Here is a 23,266-nt window from a genome sequence, read left to right as displayed (position 1 = left end):
CCCTGGAAGTCATTAGATAGGGAACTTCCAACTGGCCTTACTGATCGTTCCAGCCGTTTAGTAATCCAGTATGTCCCAGACATGTTGTGGCATACTTCGAGAAATAATAGAAATGGCTCATGGTAATGAAGATACACAGAGTGCCCCATAGATGTTACGGCGAACTTTGAGGGGTCGTGGAGGGTGTCTTGAGGAGCTGACCGAAGATAGTGGCCCGTTCCAGAGGCGTCATCCAACAGTGCTACAGAGTGTCGAAGTTAGCAGCGCCTGTCAAAAAGCCACCCCTTCGTCAGAAAGCATTGCTTTGTACGCCGATGGAGCGTGGACGGAGTGTCTCGGAACGTCGTTTGTTATTCAGTGATCGCGAGTGATTGCCACGATCGCTTGCGAGGAGGACGGGGATAGCTGCTGCGTATGCGGACCTTGAGTCGCACGAATGCGATGCCCTGATGCCTTGGTCCATGGCGCTTGCAGACACAGGATTCCAAATGCAGTTTATATTGCTCCTGTATACCAGAAAGTATCGGTTGGTACAACATATTCTGAGGCATCAAGGTGTCATCAATTTAGTATTGGAGGGCAGTGCGTACGGTAAAAATCGTAGAGGAGGACTGAAAGAAGAATACCCTCAACAGATTAAGAGGGATGTGGGTTGCAGAAGATACTGGGAGATAAAGAAGCTAGCACAGAATAGAGTAGCATCGAGAACTTCATCAAAGCTGTCTTTGGACTGGAAACAACAGCAAACGAAAATAATTGATTTTAGAGGGTTCCAAGTGAAAAATTAACTGCGAGTGCGAACCTGTGACCGAAACCGTCATCCAACGAGGCAACAGAGCATCGTTTACATATGAGACAACACAGACGCTTCAGCTAGCTCGTCCCTCACCACTGGCTTTCGTGGCAATCAGTCGAGATCACTGAATAGCAAACAGCACTGCGAGACGCTCCGCCTATGGTCAGTCAACGTACACGGTAACGTTCGCTGCCCAAGGGGTTGCCTAGCGGCAGGCGCCGGCGCCTGTAACTTCGACGCTCTGTAGGGTCGTCGGATGACGTTTCTGGAACGGGATACTATCCTCGATTTGTTCCTCAAGACACCCTCTATAAGATTGTCGTAACATTTCTGGGACACCCTGTGTAGTTAGATGCAGATGGGGCTGTTGACGCTGTACGACGTGCGCGGTTTCCAGAGTGTGTCTTTGCCGGTGCAGGTGGACGTGTACCCGCGGCACCCCTACGAGTCGTGGCCGTTCAACGCGATGCCGGGCGCGGCGGCGGCGCACCCGGGGGCGCTGAAGGCGGCGGGCGACGCGTGGTGGGACGTGCACTCCGCGGCGGCAGCGGGCGGCTGCGGCTGGCTCGACATGAGCGGCGCCACGGCGCACGCGCAGATGGCCGCCGCCAACTACGCCGCCGCCGCCGCCACGTCAGCCGCCGCCGCCTCCGTCGCCGATTACTCCACGCTCAGCCACACGCTCGCCGCCAGCAACCACCTGCTTTCCGCCGCCGGCGGACACAATCTGCTGCAGGTACGATCGTCTCGTCTAACGGCAACTAAAGCCAGCTCTCGATCTTACCGGAGCTCGTTCACGTTTGTCAAAGAAACATCGATTTATATATGAAGATGACATGTCCGAAAGAACAGATACCATCTTCATATATATAAGCACTCCGTCTTCAGGCCACGAGTGGCCTACCGGGACCATCCGACCGCCGTGTCATCCTCGGTGGAGGATGCGGATAGGAGGGGCGTGGGGTCAGCACACCGCTCTCCCGGTCATAAGATGGTATCCTTGACCGAAGCCGCTACTATTCGCTCGAGTATCTCCTTAATTGGCATCACGAGGCTGAGTGCAACCCGAAAAATGGCAACAGCGCATGGCGGCCTGGATGGTCACCCATCCAAGTGCTGACCGCGCCCGGCAGCGCTTGACTTCGGCGATCTCACGGGAACCGGTGTAACCACTGCGGCAACTCCGTATATTCAAAAAGAATACCACAACTTTAGGAATTTAAAACTCTGCAACGACAAAAGGCAGAGCTAAGCACTATCTGTCGGCGAATTAAGGGAGCTATAAAGTTTCATTTAGTTGTACATTTGTTCGCTTGAGGCGCTGTTGACTAGGCGTCAGCGTCAGTTGATGCTAAGATGGCGACCGCTCAACAGAAAGCTTTTTGTGTTATTGAGTATGGCAGAAGTGAATCGACGACAGTTGTTCAGTGTGCATTTCGAACGAAGTATGGTGTTAAACCTCCTGATAGGTGGTGTATTAAACGTTGGTGTAAACAGTTTACAGAGAATGGGTGTTTGTGCAAAGGGAAAAGTTCTGGACGGCCGAGAACGAGTGATGAAAATGTAGCACGCATCCAGCAAGCATTTGTTCGCAGCCCAGGAAAATCGACTCGCAGAGCTAGCAGAGAGCTGCAAATTCCACAATCAACTGTATGGAGAGTCCTACGAAAAAGGTTAGTTATGAAACCTTATCGTCTGAAATTGGTTCAAGCACTGTCTGCAGCTGATAAGATTAAAAGAATCGATTTCTGTGATTTTATCCTTGCTCAAATGGAAACAGATGAATCTTTCGTTTCAAAGATTGTGTTTAGTGATGAAGCAATTTTCCACACTAACGGGAAAGTCAACCGTCACAATGTCTGTATATGGGGCACTGAGAATCCGCGGGAAACAACTCAGTATGAACGTGACTCGCCTAAGGTGAACGTTTTCTGTGCCATTTCAGCCAATAAAGTTTTTGGTCCCTTTTTCTTCGAAGGTGCTACTGCAACTGGACTACAGTATCTGGAGATGTTAGAGAATTGGCTGTTCCCTCAGCTCGAACAAGAAGCACAACAATTCATATTTCAGCAGGATGGAGCGCCACCACATTGGCACTTATCTGTCCGTAACTACCTGAACGTCAACTACCCGAGGCGATGGATCGGCCGCCAGGCAGCCCGTGACAGAGCACTTCATCACTGGCCTCCAAGAAGCCCTGATCTTACCCCCTGCGATTTTTTCTTATGGGGGTATGTAAAGGATATGGTGTTTCGGCCACCTCTCCCAGCCACCATTGATGATTTGAAACGAGAAATAACAGCAGCTATCCAAACTGTTACGCCTGATATGCTACAGAGAGTGTGGAACGAGTTGGAGTATCGGGTTGATATTGCTCGAGTGTCTGGAGGGGGCCATATTGAACATCTCTGAACTTGTTTTTGAGTAAATAAAAACCTTTTTAAATACTCTTTGTAATGATGTATAACAGAAGGTTATATTATGTTTCTTTCATTAAATACACATTTTTAAAGTTGTGGTATTCTTTTTGAATCACCCTGTATATAATGCTCACCGGCCATTTGACCATCTTCTTCTGCGCGGATGCACACACAGTGCCCTAACTCTTACGGGAATCGTCAAAAAGCCGCGAGTAATGAGTATAATGGGCAGGAGCACTATGAATATAGTGCAGGACAATGAGTTGGGGCCGGCCGGAGTGGCCGAGCGGTTCTAGGCGCTTCGGTCTGGAACCGCGCGACCGCTACGGTCGCAGGTTCGAATCATGCCTCGGGCATGGCTGTGTGTGATGTCCTTAGGTTAGTCAGGATTAAGTAGTTCTAAGTTCTAGGGGACTGATGATCTCAGATGTTAAGTCCCATAGTGCTCAGAGCCATTTGAACCATTTTTTGGGACATACAACGTGAGAATGTGGGTCTCACGGGAGGCGTGCCGGAGATAAGTCCCTGCAGTCGCACTGTCCTCTGTGTCCTTGGTGGCTCAGATGGATAGAGCGTCTGCCATGTAAGCAGGAGATCCCGGGTTCGAGTCCCGGTCGCGGTGCCGGCCACCGTGGTCTAGCGGTTCTAGGCGCTCAGTCCGGAACCGCGCGACTGCTACGGTCGCAGGTTCGAATCCTGCCTCGGGCATGGATGTGTGTGATGTCCTTAGGTTAGTTAGGTTTAAGTAGTTCTAAGTTCTAGGGGACTGATGACCAGAGATGTTAAGTCCCATAGTGCTCAGAACCATTTGAACCGGTCGCGGTACACACTTGCGATTGTTCCCATTGGCGTATATCAAGGCCTGTATGCATCTAAGCGTAGTGATTTCATTGTAATTTCAAACATCGATTTATCGTGAATACCAATATTTCGTAGAAAATTAAACTGTCGGCGTACTGACAATATCGATGCCTGCACCCGTTATAATGAGTGATTTGGTCTTCCGTCAATGGTCTTCCGGGCTTTTTAGTTCTTCTTTCGACTTGAATGCTTTTCAAACTTTGTACTGTGTTTCGAGATATGGTCATTTCTGACAAGAGGGTTTCTGGGGTGTAGGACCTTCTGGGCCTTTCCGAGTTTCTATAATCCACGTAGTCATGGACTTCTTGTTACGGGAGTAGACAAATATATTTCTGAAAATATAAGTAATTGGACAGATAAAAAAATTTACGCACTAAGTGACACCAGGAGAACACACAAATAAAAGGTGTTAACAGTGAGCAAGCTTTCGGAGCCAGTGGCTCCTTCCACTGCCAGAAGAGCTGAAGGGGAAAGAAACAGGATGAAGGAAAAGAACTGCTGAGATTTAGAAAAAGGGGTAGAGTTCGGAAATGTCGCCCATAACCCCGGATCAGGGGACACTTAGTGGACGGAATGAGAAGGAAAGACTGTTGAGGACTGAACCGGACGCCATTTGAAAACCTGAGAGCTTAAAGAGGGAGGATGCGTAATATGCAAGACAAATTCGCGCTTATTAACTCGTACACGATGTTTTAGCTGTGATTTCTGTCTTGCATGTTACCCTATCTACCTTTAAGCTCTCAGGTTTTCAAATCTCGTCCGATGCAGTCCTCAACAATCAGTCTTTCTTTCTCATCCCGTACGCACAGGTGATGCTGAGGGAATTAGATTAGGAAATTGAGAGACACTTAAGCTAGTAGATGGGTTTTACTATTTGGGTAGCAAAATAACTGGTGATGGTCGAAATAGAGAGAATATAAAGTGTAGACTGGCAATGGCAAGGAAAGCATTTCTGAAGAAGAGAAACTTGTTAACATTAAGTATAAATTTAAGCGCCAGGAAGTCTTTTCTGGAGGTGTTTGTATGGAGTGTAGCCACGTATGGAAGTGAAATATGAAAGATACACAGTTTAGACAAGAAGAGAATAGAAGCTTTCGAAATGTCGTGGTACAGAAGAATGCTGAATATTAGATGGGTAGATCACGTAACTAATGAGGAAGTAGTGAACAGAATTGGGGAGAAGACGAATTTCTGGCAGAACTTGACTAGAATAAGGAATCGGTTGATAGGACACGTTCTGAGGCATCAAGGGATTAGTATTGGAGGGCAGCGTGGATGGTAAAAATCCTAGAGGGAGACCAAGATATGAATGCACTAAACGATTCAGAAGGATATAGGTTACAGTTGTTACTTGGAGATGAAGAAGCTTGCACAGGATAGAGTAGCATGTAGAGATGCATCAAACCAGTCTCTGGACTGAAGACCGCAATAACAACAACAATAACAAGTTTCCTTTTATGAATATGCTATGACGAATTAGGTGGCCAGTTAATTTAGTTTTTCTTGTCAAGGTCTGTGTAATTGCTCTCAGTTCAGGATGTTTTTGTGGTTTTCCTCGGTATTCACTTTTCTATTGCTTGTAATTATTTTATTTTCTAGTTTGCCTAGAGTCCACTCTGCGCAACTAAAACTCAAAATGCTCCAAATAAAAGTCTCGATGAATTTATATCTTGTTTCTGTATTATGGTGGTTAGTTGTTAATAAATTACTCTTATTTCTGAAGGCCTATTTAGTTATTTCATTGCTTCTTTTAAGATACATTTGTTGTCATCTGTTGTTGTACATCCCAAGTATCAGAATTCATTAACTTGCATCAGTATTCGTTTATTTGCATCAGTACTTTATTTCCTATTTTAATAAAAGTGTGAGTGAAGTCGCATTGGAGGCTATGGACTATTCCAGCAAACATGCGTAGAGCTTTAGTTAAGCTGGCTAAGTCGCATAAAAAATCATACAGCAGGTGAAGATTGGCTTTATTGATCACAGAGTATGCGTGAAGAGTTTCGGAATTATTTTCGTCCTCACAATTCCAAGTGCAAAGGTAGCACAAGGACAAGAGCGATACCAGCTGTACTACCTTCGCACTTGGATTACTGACGATGGAAGTAAATCCGAAACACATCATAGATACCTTGTGATCAATAAAGTCATACTTCACCTGCTATGTAACTTCTTACGCGGCATTGCCAGCTTAACTACACGTCTATGCATATTTCCTATCTTAATGCTTACACTTACTTGTCTGCTCGGTTTATTTATAACCACTATTTTGGTCTTGTTAGTTGTCTTTTTGATATACGAATCTAAAATATCGATATTTTACTTGTGATATATCGTCAGCTTCGGCTCCTTATGACGTCGATATAGATATCGATACTTGCCTCGAGGCACGACGACAGAGTATAGTGTTGAGGGTGTGTGCTTTTGGTCGTGCCTACAGGATACGTACAAGTCGATGCTGCCGGGCGCGGCGCAGGGCGCCTTCGGGCTGCACGCGCACCACGCGCACGCGCACGCGCACGCGCCGTCGCCGTCGCCGGTGTCTGCCGCGGCGTCGCTGCCGCCGCAGGTGCCGTCTCCGCGCTCGCAGCGCCGCTACACGGGCCGCGCCACCTGCGACTGCCCCAACTGCCAGGAGGCGGAGCGCCTCGGGCCCGCAGGCGTGCACCTGCGCAAGAAGAACATCCACAGCTGCCACATCCCCGGCTGCGGGAAGGTGCGTACCGACCGGCGGCTAGCGCCCAACTGCCCTCACCCCCATTTCCCCGATCCTACAACCCTTGTGCGAAATCAGCTTCTTTCTTTCTTGTATCTGGTCTGGGAGGGAAGTAGTAACAGAACGTCGCTTCCAGGGCCCTCTGTAGTTCATTCTGTAATATCCGCGGTCCAGAACATGGCTGCAGCCTGTCAGGAGTCGAAATCAGCTCTCTGCTGAGCACGAACCAGGAGACACAGTAGTAGAATGCAGCTTTGAGCTAGCAAAAGAGGGGTGCTCGTATTGCTCTATCTTAAAGATTCGAAACAGAGCTTTAGCCTGTAACTAGTACGGAATCAGCTTATCAGCTTGTTTCACTGTCCGCCCCCGGTAGCTGTGTGGCGCTTGCACGGTAGCTCAGCGTGTTCGGTCAGAGAGTTGGTTGGCCTCTGTAATAAAAAAAAAGTGAGTGAAAGGATCAGAAACGAACTTGAACGGATGTCACTAGACGTCCGCAACGACCAAACGCAACAATCAGCAACGAACAAAATGAAAAAAAAAAGGGCTCAGCGCGACAGAATGTCAATCCTAAGGGCCCGGGTTCGAATCCCGGCTGGGTCAGAGATTTTCTCCGCTAAGGGACTGGGTGTTGTGTTGCCCAAATTATCATCATTTCGTCCCAATCGACGCGCAAGTCGCCGAAGTGGCGTCAAATCGAAAGACTTGCATCCGGCGAACGGTCTACCCGACGGGAGGCCCTAGTCACACGACATTTATATTTATTTACTTTATCTCGTTTCGCTATCGAATTTGGTTCGAGAGAGATTTACTGAAAGAGTGAAGCATCCATTGGGCATGCGGGCTACCCGTACAGTACATTCTGTGAAATTCGCAACCCAGGAAAGTTAACTATTCCATCGTTGTACCTTTTAATCTCCTCTTGGCTCCATCCAAAAGACGTTTGATATCTCCGCAGAAATATGTTTTTCATTGTTTTCTTCATCTTGGTGAAGAGATCTTGTTAGATCTGTAGCAGACACTGATGAACAAAAAAAAGACATTTCCGTTAATTCCACTTGTTAAAGACATTTATCCAGTCATTTCAGCCACGTATGCAAATTTGATACATGAACAACATGAACTTAAGACGCCACAAAATAAAAATAAATATTCAGTAATGTATTGCACGTAACATAAAAGACTTGGATGTTTACGTACCATAAATATTAGTTACAAAAGTGAATCAACTGCCGCACAATAGCACGAGGGGCGTTAAATAAATAATACAAATCATTTCTTTTCTGAAAGCAGATTGGTTTTGTTCAGAATCCCAATACACCATATTATTCCCCACTCTTTTGGCTACTTTTCGGTACAAGCTCTGTTCAACGCGCCGGTCTTAAGCCACTTTGCTGTGAGGGCCTGTATGCCAGCATGGTACCACTGTACGGGTCGACGTCGGAGCCAATGTCCTGTTGCAGCAGTAACCTCTCCATCATCCACTTGCTGCTCCCTACGGCCAAACAGATGCGAGTCGGAAGGTACGAGATTCGGGGTATAGGGCCGATCTGGAAGGACAGCCCCTTGAAGTTTTGTGTGCCCCCCTCGTGTGGACAGAGTTATGTGAGGCTTTGTTTTGTCACGGAGAACGGAAAGTTCGCTTGCATTTTTGTGGCACTTTCCAATATTGTAGGCCTGACAAGTGTGTGCGGTCGGCCGGCACCCTGGAGATCGGACGGGTTTGAGCGACGTCGTTGCGATGGTGATAGGCACCTCGCCCAACGACTCGTGGTGCTTTTATTCCCTGCCAGGTCTCCGAAGACATTCTGCAAGCGCTTATAAATATCTGCGATGCTGTGGTTTTCCAGTCACGGCTCTCCCCTTGGGAGACACCTTCGTTAGCGCAACCACATACCGGAACTTTATGAAACTGCAAGGGCTGGAGCGGTAATATTACACGATCTCCCACAACAAAGCCGCATATTTTCAATCGAAACTGGACGAGAAAATATATGTTGTATTACTTAATGAACATATTAATAACAGGCTGCGTTATGTAGAATTGAGAATAAGGAACCAGACTACCCAGCAGTAAATCAAAGGCCCCAGAACCAAATAGAATGAAATGACAGTATGTAATGGTTTTCGCAAATAGAAATCAAGACTGTTCATATCTGTTCAGATGTAGCAGTAAGCATTTACAGCAAGATAATAGTTGTTACTAAATTATTGGACTTGGGTGTGGGAGAACTGCCGTTCATCCAGATCTAGGCGCATGTCAAGGCAGTTCCCTCAAATGATCATCCCATATGTCCTGTCCCAGCCTTGTCGATTGCGAGACTAGACTCTAACGACCATGTATTACGATGGAGCGTTAAACCCTCTATACCACTCCTTTTGCTGAAATTATAAAATGTACTGTCCCATGTACAGAGCTTGTAAGGCCACATGATTAATGTTTCTTTGTTACTGTAAAATGTGTTTAGATTTTTAAAAACAAATTAATGATACATAGAAAAAAATTTCTGCTTATACTATGCTTTGCGCTTGGATTTTATTACTGTTAAATTAACGAGATGTTGATCTGAGCACACCGCCACTTGTGTGGTTGTGCATATGGTGAAATTATGAGAAATTTAATTGAAAAACAAAAGCAGCCTGCATTCTGATCGGCATGTTTGGAGATACTGTAGTGATGACAACCTCATAAGGAAAAGTCATTCGTAATGAGCATGAAGGTAGTGATAACTGTAGTGTATTGTGCATGTAATAATAATTACGGTAGTTTGTAACCATAGAAGGAGATACCAGAGTGTTAGCCCGAAATAAAGGATACCTTATTACTATGCTGTAGTAACGGATCAGTAACGTTCATAGGTAAAGTCTGTGTACTGCATATGATTTGATGTGATGTAGACTTGCAAGCTGGTTGGTAATATTTAGGAGTATTTCTAAATTCTTTACGTATGTGTTATTTCTTGACTATGTTTCTGTATCTTGTTCCTTCTTGTCGTATTGCCGATTTCTTGTCGCATTACTGATTTCTTGTAAATGTTTGAAAGGCATATTGTCATTTCTTATTTTCCATTGTGTTCATTTCTGGAATGTATTTTATAGTGCGAGGTGTCTAACATTTTCACCTCAAATAACTTTTGACTCGTCGAAGTTACCTGCAGTCCCTTATCAGCTAGATGAATAGTGAGCAAGATCTCATGCAAAAGACTATTCCGTTTTCTGAGCTTCATTAATTACCGAGATGTAACGCTATTTTTTTTCTGCCAGAATAGCAGATCTATATGAGACAAATTCGCTGATACTGACCTTTTATGTGTCTTACGAGAATTTGCAAAAAAAGGAAAAATATATCGAACATGAGAATTTTGTACTGTTGTTGCGGCCGTTTGTCAGGGCGTTAGAAGTTCACGCCCCTCTCCATGGAAACATGCGTTGCCTGGTTGAGACGCTAAGTCATGACTGAGTGCTAGACTTTACACAGGCTTAAACATATTTTTTATTATTTTTTTTATTTAGTCGAAAATCATTCAGCCTGATTTACGGCCAGATAAATAATCTCTTATCTCGACGACGCAGTTAACAGGTGGAGCTACTTTCCGTGGCGAATGGAGCTACCTGAGTGTGTTCCACTCGAACGTCCCAACGACAGCACAAAAGTCCTCATAGTTAATGTATTTTCTAGTCAGACTTACCAATGAAATATGTTATTGAATTTGTCTCATGCAGATCTACTGTTGCACAGCAAAAAACTCGTGTGTCTCGTTTTAAAACAGAAAGTTGATGGCTCTACCTTGGTGATTGAAGAAGTTGCAAAGTCGCTTCAGTTTCATGAGTCCCTAATCCCTGTTCGTCTCAGCGAAGAGAGATTGTAAATTCCTTGAACGAGCCAAAGGTTATTTGAGGTGAAATAGTTGAGCTCATCACCCTAGATATACAGGGTGTACCATAATGAACAGCGAAAACTGACACTGGTGAAAGCACACGATAATTGAAGCAAGATCTTTCCAGTACATATGGGCTTGCAAAAGAGCCGTTTGCGAGAAAAACACAATGTGTGGTTACGAGCCTACAACGACTGCAGCGAGAAATATTGTCTTAACTAGTAATTCCGCAATCAGGTCCCGTCGCCACGTCATCATCTTCCATGCGACGTCATTCCGATGCGGAATGAAGGGGCGCGGGGTTAGCACACAGCTCTCGCGACAATCGTCGGATAGCCACACCTTAGAGCCGATACTTCTCACCATTCTAGTAGCTCCTCAGTTGTCATCGTGTGACCGAGTGGACCCTCTTCCGATTCTTCCACCAAGGAAAAAAATCCTTTGCAATACCGCGAAATAAACTCGGGTCTTGTGCGTGACTGTCAGGTGCGCTGACCATTCAGCTACGGAGACGGAGGAAATATTGTCAAATGCAAATGTATTTGAAATGTGAGCGTTTCGATTAATACTTCACTTACCTGGTCTCCACACTTTCAAGCATTATTGAACTACAATACTACTTCAGCGCGATAGCTGCTACAATTTACTGTACGCTAGTATCGTCCCCCCCCCCCCCCCCCCCGCCCCCGCACCCCACGTATTATCTCGTGAAGCTTGATAAGGCTATACAATTCGCTTTCGCGAGGACCGAGGTTAGATGATCTCGCAGGCCACATTACAGACCCTGCCTGACCTGTCTGTCTTGGACCATATCGGCGCATTAGATGTCGTCTGTGGGTGTCCCACCATGCATCAACCGCATTCCCCAACCATGGTCCGTGGGTGAAATTTGACCCCCAATAAAAATCGAAAAGCTTACGTGCCCTATTCGGCTTTACTGCTACTATAATGCTTTATAGTGAAGGTAGTGGTGGCTCGTAACGATAAATCCGCAATTATCTCGCAACCGGCTCTGTAGCGGGCCCACGGTTACTGGAACGTTACCGCTTGTATTATCGTACACTTCTACTCGTGCCAGTCTTCGCTACTTATTGTAATACTCCCTGCATATGTCTGACACGCTGTCATTCAAGTTGGACGAATGAGCAAAGTGATTTCTCTTGTGTGAGATTTGTCACTGCCTAAGCGTACCACTAGAGACACTCCTGGCAAAGACAAGCCGGCAAGCGGCAGCGCCTGCGGGCGCCGTCTGCCGGTTTGTTTTGCCGGAGGTGTTGCCAGCAGTGTAGCCCTCCTGCCCCCGCTCCCCGGCTCGGAGACTAATACCCGCCTCTCTTTTCATTCCAGTGCCAACCCCCTGGCACGAACCTCCACAGCTGCCACATCCCGGGATGCGACAAGGTAAGCACCCAGTCCAGACCAATGCACCTCCCAGGAGGCTCACGCTGTCTGTCGACACCTCCACACGCACACGCGCACATACACACGCACACACGCACACACACACACACACACACACACACACACACACACACACACACACATACGCTCCTCCCCGCTTTGTCTCTCTCGTAGTGCTGCAATAACAGTTCCCTGCAAATCACCGGTTTCTCATTCACGAATATCCGCCCTCACTCCTTCGCTTTTGTAGTATATTTGGAACACTTACTCTTACAGTGCTCATACCCCTGTTGTTTGCTTCCTTTCCTGCACTTAGTAGCTCTCTATAATCCCTAACTAGTGGCGGTTTCCTTACTTAGTGGTAGAATCTCTGCATGCTGCTGCCTTGTAAGGACATAGCTTAACATGGAATGTTGCTTACATTAACTAGTACACTGCTGCAAAATAGCTATAGACCTAAAATATCATGTGCTACAACAGAGGTCCCGAGATGATGCCTTGTGGAACGACAGAATTCAACGAGTAAATGATCGCAGAACCGAGCGAGTATTTGTTCCCGTGATGTTTACAGAAACAGCAGAAATGAAGCTATGTAATGTAGAAAACGAACTTGCTGCAGACTGCTATTCAATAAGCTGTATTACAGGTAGACAATGAAATTTAAAAGTCCAAACAGACTCTGGTTACGTAATACCGGAGTCGTTTCTTAGAAACTTTTCGATACAAATACTTGGGATCTCTGTGTTACACGATGTCTAACCAATGAACGCTTTGCAAAATAAAATAGAGAAACTTTGAATTATATAGAGGGCAGTCAAGAGGAGAGAGATGGAAAATTTAATCGCCATAACTCTTGATACGTACATTTATCCCACTGTGAGGCAAAGAGACGATCAACCCCTTCATAGAAAAATGTTAGCGGTTTCATGATCGTATCCAGGCGTGCCGAAATAAATCGACGGCAACGAATTTCTTTCTTCATGGCTCCAAAAACGCGGAAATCACAAGGATTCTATGGAGGATGAGTATGGGCTCCCCAGCAATACTTCTGCAGCGTCGTCGAAACAACCTCGGCAACATGAGGGCAGGTGTTTTGTCCGCAGGCAGTTTAGACTACGCTGCAGAAGGTTCTATGGGAAGTCTTTACACATCCTCCATTCAGTCCTGATCTCGCCCCATGCGATTTACATATTTTTGGAGCATTCAAGAAAGCATTCGTGGCCGTTGATTTACTTCTGAGGAAGAGGTGCACACCTGCGTAAAATCATGGTTGCGTAGACAACAGTAAACATTTTTGCACAAAGACGTTAACCATAGTGTCTCGAAGTGGATAAATGTGCGTATTAACAGTTACTGCGATTATGTTTGAAACAATAAACAATTTATTACCATTTTCCCAACTGTCTCGTTTTCATTTGGTTGCCACTTACGTTATAATAATAGGTAACATGGACTGAAAGTGGTTATTGCTATTACATTTGAAACAATAAAGTATTTATTAAATTTTTCCATCTGTATCGTTTCCAATTGATTGCTCCTTATGCTATAATAATAGGTGATGTGGTCTGAAAGTGTCACTGGGGTTGTATCCGACAGAACTAGAGCTAACAGCATGCAGAGATTTCATATAGAAATTAGAAAATGTACTTTCTACAATAACATATTCATTTCCTGAAGTAGACACACTGCTATGACAACGTTTTTACAGTGTTTAAGCGAGTCTTCATTGGTTGCTTGGACAACGCATGACACATTTTCTTAACGAAACAAGCAAACGACTCAAGAATTTTACTTCCGACTTATATCAAACAGCTGTGTGGATCATTAAGGTGCAGAATCTGGCAAGAACATCGATTCATAGAAGCTTACAGGTTTTTACGTTGTATGTCTAAGAGCTTTTCAGTTATAGAGAGACAGACAGAACGTTGAAGACAGAATTGCAGCTCATCAACTTTTTTCAGTAATGAATGTGTTAATAAACTGCCTTGAATTATTTTCACTAAGGGTACAGTAACAGAATTCTCCAGCAGTTCTGGACTAAGAAGAGGAGAGAATATAAAATGAAAATTAATAGGCTCGTAATTGGGTAAACGAATAGAAATAACCAATGATTTGAAACTTTAGTTTTTCCCGGCGTGTAAGATGTTCAAATAACTTATGGGAACACGGCCTAGTGACGTCTTCAGCAACCGCCGTTATTTCCACATGACATCCTTTCATTTTCAAGGCACAAGTATAGCAATTAAGTTGTGTGGGAGGGAAAGCTTCCTTGTTCCATTTGTATCTTGAAAATCACGGAGTGTGGATATGTCGAAGACGTCACGCGGCTGTATTCCCTTTAATTATTTGAGTAACTATTGATCTGTAAAAAGATAAAATAAAATTAATAATTATTGGTGAAGGAACTGATTGTCGTAGGGACACAGTCGGTAATTTTTCAAGTGCCTCATGTGCAAAGGGTGGTAGTACTTTTATTTATCTGTCGATCACTTTTACAGGGATAGCGATTGGAACATGTCCAAAATACTCTTCGCTGCGTAGTCTACAGTTGCTTGTTGCGTGTTTGTGTAGATGTTGATGTCAATTACATAATCAACTATCACTAACGTCGTAGTAGAAATGCATGAAGTTGTGACCAATTTATAGTATTACTTTGTAACCATAGCGTCTCCACTATATTTATAATGTCTTTTAAAACCTCCATGTTTAATATAATGATACAAAATACAATATACAGTGGCTTGTAGCGTATTTGTGTAAATGTAGATGTCACTTACAGAATGTACCATCGTTAATAGGGTATCAGTCCTAAAGGGCATGTGACCGTTATTTTAGTGCTTGTTTGCCATTGCAGTGTCGTCCTACACTTATAAAGTTTTTGTAAAATCTCGATATTTAATATAATGGTGCGAAGTACCCTCCACTGTGCATTCTACCGTGCCTTGTGGCGTATTTGTATAATGTAGATGTCAAATACATAATCCACCGTCACTAGTACCATACCAGTCATACATGCCCATGACTTTGTGACCGATATTTTAGTGTTTGTTTGGCACTAGAGCGCCTGCACTGCATTTCTGAAGCCCTTGTAACGCCACGATATTGAGAGGATGGCGCGTGTGTTGCAGGTGTACGGCAAGACGTCGCACCTCAAGGCGCACTTGCGTTGGCACACAGGAGAGCGGCGGTTAGTCTGAAACTCACTACACTCGCTAATCACATACTTGACTTCGTGATCGATATTTCAGGTGAAGGTAAATTCTTCTGGGAGATTTGGCAGCGGCGCATTCCTCTTCAGTCTACTTCTCCAAAACACGACGTTTCGTCGCCTCTGCTGGGATCTTCGTCAGGAGTCTTCTGGTGTTCGCCTGGGTGACTTAACACTGTCGGAAACCTGTGTCGCGTTCCCTTGTAAAAGTTCATTTTGCTGTGCTCTTTACGAAGAAGTGGAGAACTGGGTAAAACTTCTTACATTATCACTGATGGACCATCGTCATTGGTATAGGCCTACTACTTCTGTATTTAGCGGATCTAAAGCATAATTCCAGATAGTTACTTTCTTACTGAGCAATGTGGCGAAATGGTGAGACGGTGGACTCGTACTCGATGCGGGAACCAATCCCGGTTATCCAATACAGATTTGCTTTTTCCTTGATTTCCCTAAATCGTGTAAGTTGAATGATTCCTTTGAAACGATTTCCTTGCCCCAATCGGAGTTTGCGTTCCTTCTCTAATGACGCCGTCATCGACGGGGCGTGAAATCCTAATCTTCCTTACTTCTGTTACTTACTTGCTTGATGGCGAGAAGCCACGAGCCAAAAGTATGTAGCTACCACCTGTGTAGAAATTACGGTCATTCTTAGAGATATCTTCATGCCATCAAGAAAGTAAATGCCTAGTCAAGGTGCGCGAAGTATATAAACTATCAAGATGGCGGCAAAATAACTATGATATCACGGCAGTATTCTCCCTCTCTTTCGCCTCCAGCGATTAGTGCCTACCCAATGACGATGGCCCACCAACAGCAGTGGAATGGAAACAATTACCAAGGAACCACCTTGTCGGCACGACAACAGTAATTCAGGGTGGACTACTGGAACAGTTTTCAGGCGAGCAGTAGTATATTGATTTGTTGCAAACAACTTTTATTTGTGCAGTGTTGCAGTGCGGACAGACCGGAAGGGAAAGAAGTATGCGCCGTCTCCCTTCCACCAATGACAGCGGTGACCTAGCCAATCAAAAAACGTCAATTGCCCTCAAGCGCCCGTATGTTGGTAACATTCTCCCTCTCTTGCTACCAGCTATTATGACCTAACCAATGTAACCAGACGAATTTTATTTAAAATATTTTCTGTAAACAGTACAACACAGCTGTTATGTGTTTAAAGAACGGCATAATGTAACCAATCAAACTTGGAGGATGGGCGTGAAGTCCTTCATCCATTACAAAAATGATTAGATATTGTTATGTGGTTTGTTGCAAATGGTAGCTTAACCCATAAAACTTTTTTATGGACACAATTCCACATGCTCTCCGTTTGTTGCTCTCAGAACGTACGCGGTATTCAACTTTTCTCTATGTGCTTATCAACATCTGTCCCGTCCCCGCCTCTGCAGCATCTCGTATTCGCGCCGTAAGAGTTCACACGTTAGTAAGTGGTGAAATGTCTGGTGAACGTGGCGAACACGATGGCTCGTCTCTACCGATCTGCCTGGAAAGGTTTCAAAAAAATGTGTGTGCAATCGTATGAGACTTTACTGCTAAGGTCATCAGTCCCTAAGCTTACACACTACTTAACCTAAATTATTCTAAGGACCAACCCACACACCCATGCCCGAGGGAGGACTCGAACCAGCCGCACAGACCGTGACTGCAGCGTCTTAAACCGCTTGGCTAATCCCGCATGGCGGAAAGGTTTCATCCAAGAACTGGCGAACAAATAATCTGCCTGTGTGGCGGTGCGCCGCAGTTGAAACTGCCGTAACTGAGGTGTCAGGACACATGTAGAAGACGGTGTGACCCCGCCAATCCGATGAAGCGCCATGGATCTGATGAAGCGCCATCTGTCGGACATTTTTTGAACTTCTGTATTTTTTGGTTCTAATAAAACCCCATGTCATTCCAAGCATGTGCGTCAATTTTTACCTCTCTATCTACGTTACTCCGTGGTTTAGTAAGTTTTCAAATTTGTACTGACTTTTTGATCACCCGGTACATGTCGCTACCATTTTACATTTGTCACCTCAGTGTAATATCTTTGATTGGTTCCATGATGCCGTTCTATGAAGAATTTTGTCCATCAATTCCATTTCTTCGGAAAAAGTGTACAAATACACAGTTTTATGAGTGATCACTGCGTTAGTTTCTAATTTTGTCCGGTCACCCAGAAGCTCCAGAAAACTCCTGACGAGGATCGAAGCGGAAGGGACCGAAACTTCGAATTTCGGAGAAGAAGTTTCAAGGGGGACGTAAAGCATCCTGATCTCTTAGCAGATTTTACTTTCAATGACAACGGCCACGAAAGCCTCTGCAGACTTAGATATTGCAGGTGTTTGTCTGGTGCTACAGCGCCTTCACAATATAATTTATTTCTTATTAAAGTGGCCGTGAAGCTGCCGTGTGTAAAAGAGGCGCGCCCGCTGTTGCAGGTGTACGGCAAGACCTCGCACCTGAAGGCGCACTTGCGCTGGCACACGGGGGAGCGGCCTTTCGTGTGCAACTGGCTCTTCTGCGGCAAGCGCTTCACGCGCTCCGACGAGCTGCAGCGCCACCTGCGCACGCACACGGGCGAGAAGCGCTTCGCGTGCCCCGTGTGCAACAAGCGCTTCATGCGCTCCGACCACCTGGCCAAGCACGTGAAGACGCACAACGGCGGCGGCTCCGGCTCCGGCTCCAAGAAGGGCAGCTCCGAGTCGTGCTCGGACTCGGAGGACGGCGCGTCGCAGCCGGCGGCGTCGCCCGCGTCCGTGGCGCACACGCCGCCGCTCGACGACGTCAAGCCGCCGGGGCTAGTCTGAGCCCGGTGGGGTCCCGCGCTGCTGTACCCGCCCTACCACCACTAGCAGCCGCCGGACCCCGCCCCGGACACGACGCCCGGCTTCCCAGCACCGCTGCCCGCCGACGCCCACTGCCGGGGAAGACGCCCGCACGAGACACCGCCGCCTCCGGCGTCAGTGTCCGATCCGACGTTTGCCGCTGTGCTCCGGCGCCAGCCGATTACCGAGTACACAAATCCACATCAGACATGTCTGGTATTCCTCCCTTGCGGACCTTCGATCGTCTTTGAGATAATCGAATAATGGAACAGAATCGCGGCTGTCTACATTACATCAACACACAAGTTACGTCCGAAGCGCCAAACCGTATAACAGTTCCCTCGTACCACGTCTGCAGCTATAATCAGAACTGATCTAATGGTAACTTTACATCCATTGTTAACCGTCATTTTCACGGGACACTTTTTCACTTACTATTTATACTGAATCGATGAAGAATGAGACTTTTGGGAAGAGTCCGAGTGATTTCGTAACAGTAGTGCAGGAGTTGGAGTGACATCTCAGACAGCTCAGTAATACCACTATCTGCAAAATATGATATTCCAGAATGAGATTTTCACTCTGCAGCGGAGTGTGCGCTGATATGAAACTTCCTATCAGATTAAAACTACCGAGACTCGAACTCGGGATCTTTGCAAGTGCTCTACCAATGAGCTACCGAAGCACGACTCACCCCCCTCCCCCCCCTTCCTCACTCACAGCTTTACTTCTGCCAGTTGCTCGTCTCCTATTTTCCAAACTTTACAGAAGCTCTCCTGCTAACCTAGAGAGCACTTGCCCGCGAAAGGCGAAGATCTCGAGTTCGAGTCTCGGTCCGGCACACAGTTTTAATCTGCCAGGAAGTTTCAAAACATGATAATGTAGGTTCCAGTCCCTGGCCAGCACACGCCCTGAATGTAACAGTGCTGCAGAATGTATTGCAATTACCTCAGTAGAAATGGGGCTTCGCTGCCCACTGAATAGAAGAATTCATTTATGGTCACAGTATAATGTGTAGAACCGCCTGTCTTTGATCTCTTTGTTGTTCACCAATTAATCGTGTTTCCCGTTCATAGTACTTCGTACTTTCTCAAGGCGTCAGTAAGAAAAAGCACTGATGAAGCTAACATGTCATCGTTAGAACTGCACCTTTTCAACGTAAGAACAGAGCAGTATTGAACGAGAGTGACACACTGCACCTCGTGAAATGATGTAAATTACATGAACTATTGCCAATGTAAATATTCTTAACGCTAATCGCAGTGAATTGTGTCTAAGAACATAGCTTTATCGCGATATCTGTTAAGCGTTAACAGTGCCAATAGCTCATTAATTTACATCCTCTCATGATGTGCGGAGCTTTACGCTCGTTTAGTTCTTCTTACACTGAAAACTCTCAGTTCTGACGATGACATGCCACCTCAAAGAATACCCCTCTCCTTTCTAGTCACCCTTGAAATCCTTCACACCACTATCCTCTCCACAGAATACTATCTTCAACTATGGAAACCTCCAAAATCCTGTTTTCCTTAAACCGCACAGACTCCTACTGATACTTCCTCCTATCGTCCATCGTGCCTCACATCACTCTTTAGCAAGATCTTTGAATTCATGCTCTCCCGACACAACCATTACACCTGAACCAGCATCACCTCCTTCTCTTGTTAACCAGTGTGGCTTCCGTCCCAATCTCTCCTCTCATGACCAGCTCTGCACCTCCCCCATCTCTTCTCCAGCCAGCTCAACTCACGTTAATACGCTATTTTTGCCTCCCTCGACCTAGAGAAAGGCTACGACCACGTATGGTAGTCTGGTCTCCTCTTCAAACTCCAGACGTGTGCACTTCCAGGTAACCATGTCCGCCTTATTGAATCTGTTTTATCTAATCGACCTTCCTTTGTCACTGTTAACAATACCAGTTCCCGTGCCTTCCATCTCACTGCAGGAGTGCCGCAAGGCTCTGCCCTCTTTCCTCTCCTCTACGATATTCCAAAAACACCTCCATCAATCAACTTCCTTCAATATTGCGATAACACTGCTTTCCTTACCCTCTACCCTAAACCAAAGAAATAACAAAGATCGCTCCAAATCCGCCTCAATCAGTTTAACTCCTGGTGTAAACAAGGGCTTCTTAATATAAACCCTGCAATACTCAGCCAGTAATTTCATGACTAACCAAGCGTACCTTCCGTCTCCACAACTTTTTACCTTCCCAATTACGGCCCTCCTATCCAGTTAACTAATACACTGAAATGTCTTGGGCTGATGCTCGACCGCTAACGGACATGGAAACCTCACCTACTAACCATCCAACTGAAAGCCCACAACATACAAAAACTACGAAAACTTCTAACAGGCCAAACTTGCGGATTACAACCTCTCCAACAATTCTCCACACCTACAAAAACTCGATCCGACCCATCCTCTGCTATGCAAATGTTGCATGGATCAGCATCCCGCCAAAGTTCCCTTCAAATCCTCGAACGCCTTGCTCTCTGAATCTCCTTCCACGTCTGTTTACCTTCCTCCACATGGATGCTCTACTATCTTATCGCATTGCCACCACTCCGCATCCACATGGAACACCTCTGCACTCCTATACTATCCACAGACTAGATTCCTATAACTGACATTATCTACCTTCTGATCAGCAACCCTGGTATGCTGCCGCGCCTTTATCAACACTTCCTACCGTCCGATCATTTCTTCTCCCAACACAACATAAACCAACTCCCTCTCCCGGAAAAGGAGATCCGCCGGGAAGTTTGTTCCTAATATCATCTTTACCTCTTTCCCATCTTTCCATCTCTGTATCATGGCTCCTTTCTCCCTTTCCCTCTCTATCCATCCCCACCCTTTTCCTCTTGTTACCACTACCTTGTCCACACACAAAACACCTCCCCACTATATGTATTTTCCATCTCCTGTTCTCCCTCTACCCACCCACCTCCATATCCATAATTTTTCGGCCTGACAGACCCCTATCGTTTCTGCCCACACGTCTCAATCCTGAGGAACATATTCTCTCCTTCAGAGATAACTCACAGTGCAGGTCCTTCAGCTTTTTCAGGGCAGTGCTTCAGTGCTTTTTCTCCGAAGAATTTCATCATTCTGCCATGTGGTTTTAAAATGGATACATTTTCGTTTCCTAGACGTCCGTCTTTGATTTTAAATTAAAAAAACAGACCTAATGTGTTTTTTCTTCACATCTTTCTTATATTTCTTAAAAACCTCTCATGGCTGATGAGCGGAATATAGTACCACTGACAGCCCACCCCCCGCCCCATATGGGCCGAAGGGTGGGCTGTCAGTGGGTGAAATAACAATAAACGGAGGAAAACGATCACATTTATACATATCGGATGGGATTTTAAAGTCTGACAGGTGTTGAAGCAAAATCTTTTGCAGTACGCTTGATAATGGTCTTAAGGTACGATTGATAATGGTCTCAAGGCCGAAATTGTAATTATGAAATAAATAGTCTCCACATTTAACAGAGAATATAATGTCCTTCAAAAAACTTTACATGACTGTTAATGCAAACCACGAGAAGTTAATCATTGATGGAGACGTTTTTGTTAATGTACAGCTTTATACGTTACTTTGCGTCTCAGTCAGGAAGGGCAGCTATTGATACCATACATTCTTATTGACTCTAAAAATGACCAAAATGCGCTATGAAATTCTTCTACCACTACAAGTTTCAGGACTAAATTAAAGTTCGCTGGGTGAAGTATTTAGAGAGAGTAAATCTCTTGGTCAGTCGTGAACAGGACTGTTGGGAAACGACATGTGTGCTGCGTTGGTTTCATAACCGTCTTCGAAAAGTAGGAGGGAGATGTTGGCAGATCCAAGATCTGAGTGCTGCTTTGAAGCGTAAATAGACAGCTAAGGAAACCATGGTGGTGTAAGCACGAAACAAAAATTTTGAGTTGTTGCGTAGATCGCAATGCTTAGATTCCACACTACCCTATTAGGCATTAAAATGAGATTCCTGTATCGAAAGCGAAGCTTAAACAATGTGATGTGACGCAACTTTTCCTTGTTTACTGTGTTGTCGCCGATAGAGCTATACCTGTCGATAATTACAGAAGCAAAATTCGGAAGTAAAGTCGGTTTTGAAGGGTGTTCGACACTACATCCTACTGTTCTCCTGGTTATCTACGTCAAAAAGGATGAGCCGTTACCTTGCAGAGGTGTAACCTGTCTGCGAAGGAGTAACTGTCGGACGTAACTTAGTGGAGCTGATGTGATAAAAAATACACCGCTGGTAGTAGATTTGACCAATGTTCATTTCCACCATTACTTCTCAGCTAACAGTTTAAGAAGTTACACTTTTTTGTCGTTTGACGTAACGAACGCAGACGAAATTTAAATTTCTTGTGACTGACTTGAATAATAATGTCCGTATGTGACTCAAGTTCTTATGAAATAGTCTCTTCACATCCTCAGCCAGTCGAGCACATTTCTCCCAAAACTAAATTATTACACCAGTGAAACATCCTGGGTTAATACCTGACCGAATAGTAGCGTACAGCTAAAGTAACTTTTCAACCAAGACATTATCATTGGTTTAGTATTTCACATAAAAGACGTTCGCTAGGCGAATAGTGCCCTTTTCACGAAATCGCAGTGTCGTGTGCAAGAAAGAAAGAAAGGCTTGTGTAGTTTAGCAGCTGACCTCGTGGATGCTGTTGAGGTGGAAGTGAGGAGAGAGAGGTTTTGCTGTCGGAAGTGATTCTGGAAGTTTCACCTGGCAGTCTAGGCAACTGGGCGAGCAAGGGTGCGTGATGGGCTAACATATCTCTGCCAAAGAGATACGCTTTGCATGGAAGATTAACACTGCAGCTTTCACAGACTACTGAATTATTTGAATAAGAGTTTCTGTCATGTACATACTATACATATTATAATTAACTTGTATTATACGTATGCTATATATTATATAATAATAGTAATTACGAATTTAATGAGAAGACCAATATGGGGTTGAGTCATAAGCTGAACTGTGAATATTTTTGAAAGGTGCACGTCGATTCAGCCCTCTCCTACTACTACTACTAAATGTGTGTATGTGACATTATGTATCTGTATATATATGTATCTGATTTCCTGCAAATATCTCACAGTATTTGGTCTTATGTACCCGACAGACACAAAC

The 23,266-nt window shown here is 45.1% G+C and overlaps 1 protein-coding gene across 1 annotated transcript in view; it reads left to right on the top strand.

Moving 5' to 3' along the window:
• The window catches only part of LOC126262582 (transcription factor Sp8), a 235,667-nt gene extending 213,126 nt beyond the window's left edge, over positions 1-22,541 (top strand). Inside the window, exons 4-6 of the mRNA XM_049959322.1 lie at positions 1,215-1,532; positions 6,518-6,793; positions 17,719-22,541. Coding sequence (XP_049815279.1) covers positions 1,215-1,532; positions 6,518-6,793; positions 17,719-18,087 — 963 coding nt within the window. The 3' untranslated portion in view covers positions 18,088-22,541. The remainder of the gene's footprint in view (positions 1-1,214; positions 1,533-6,517; positions 6,794-17,718) is intronic.
• Positions 22,542-23,266: the final 725 nt, after the last annotated feature.

The sequence above is a fragment of the Schistocerca nitens genome, chromosome 1, assembly GCF_023898315.1.
Source record: "Schistocerca nitens isolate TAMUIC-IGC-003100 chromosome 1, iqSchNite1.1, whole genome shotgun sequence".
NCBI classification, from domain to species: domain Eukaryota; kingdom Metazoa; phylum Arthropoda; class Insecta; order Orthoptera; family Acrididae; genus Schistocerca; species Schistocerca nitens.
The sequence above is the reverse complement of the archived record's forward strand: the minus strand, read 5'-3'. Positions and strand labels throughout refer to the sequence as shown.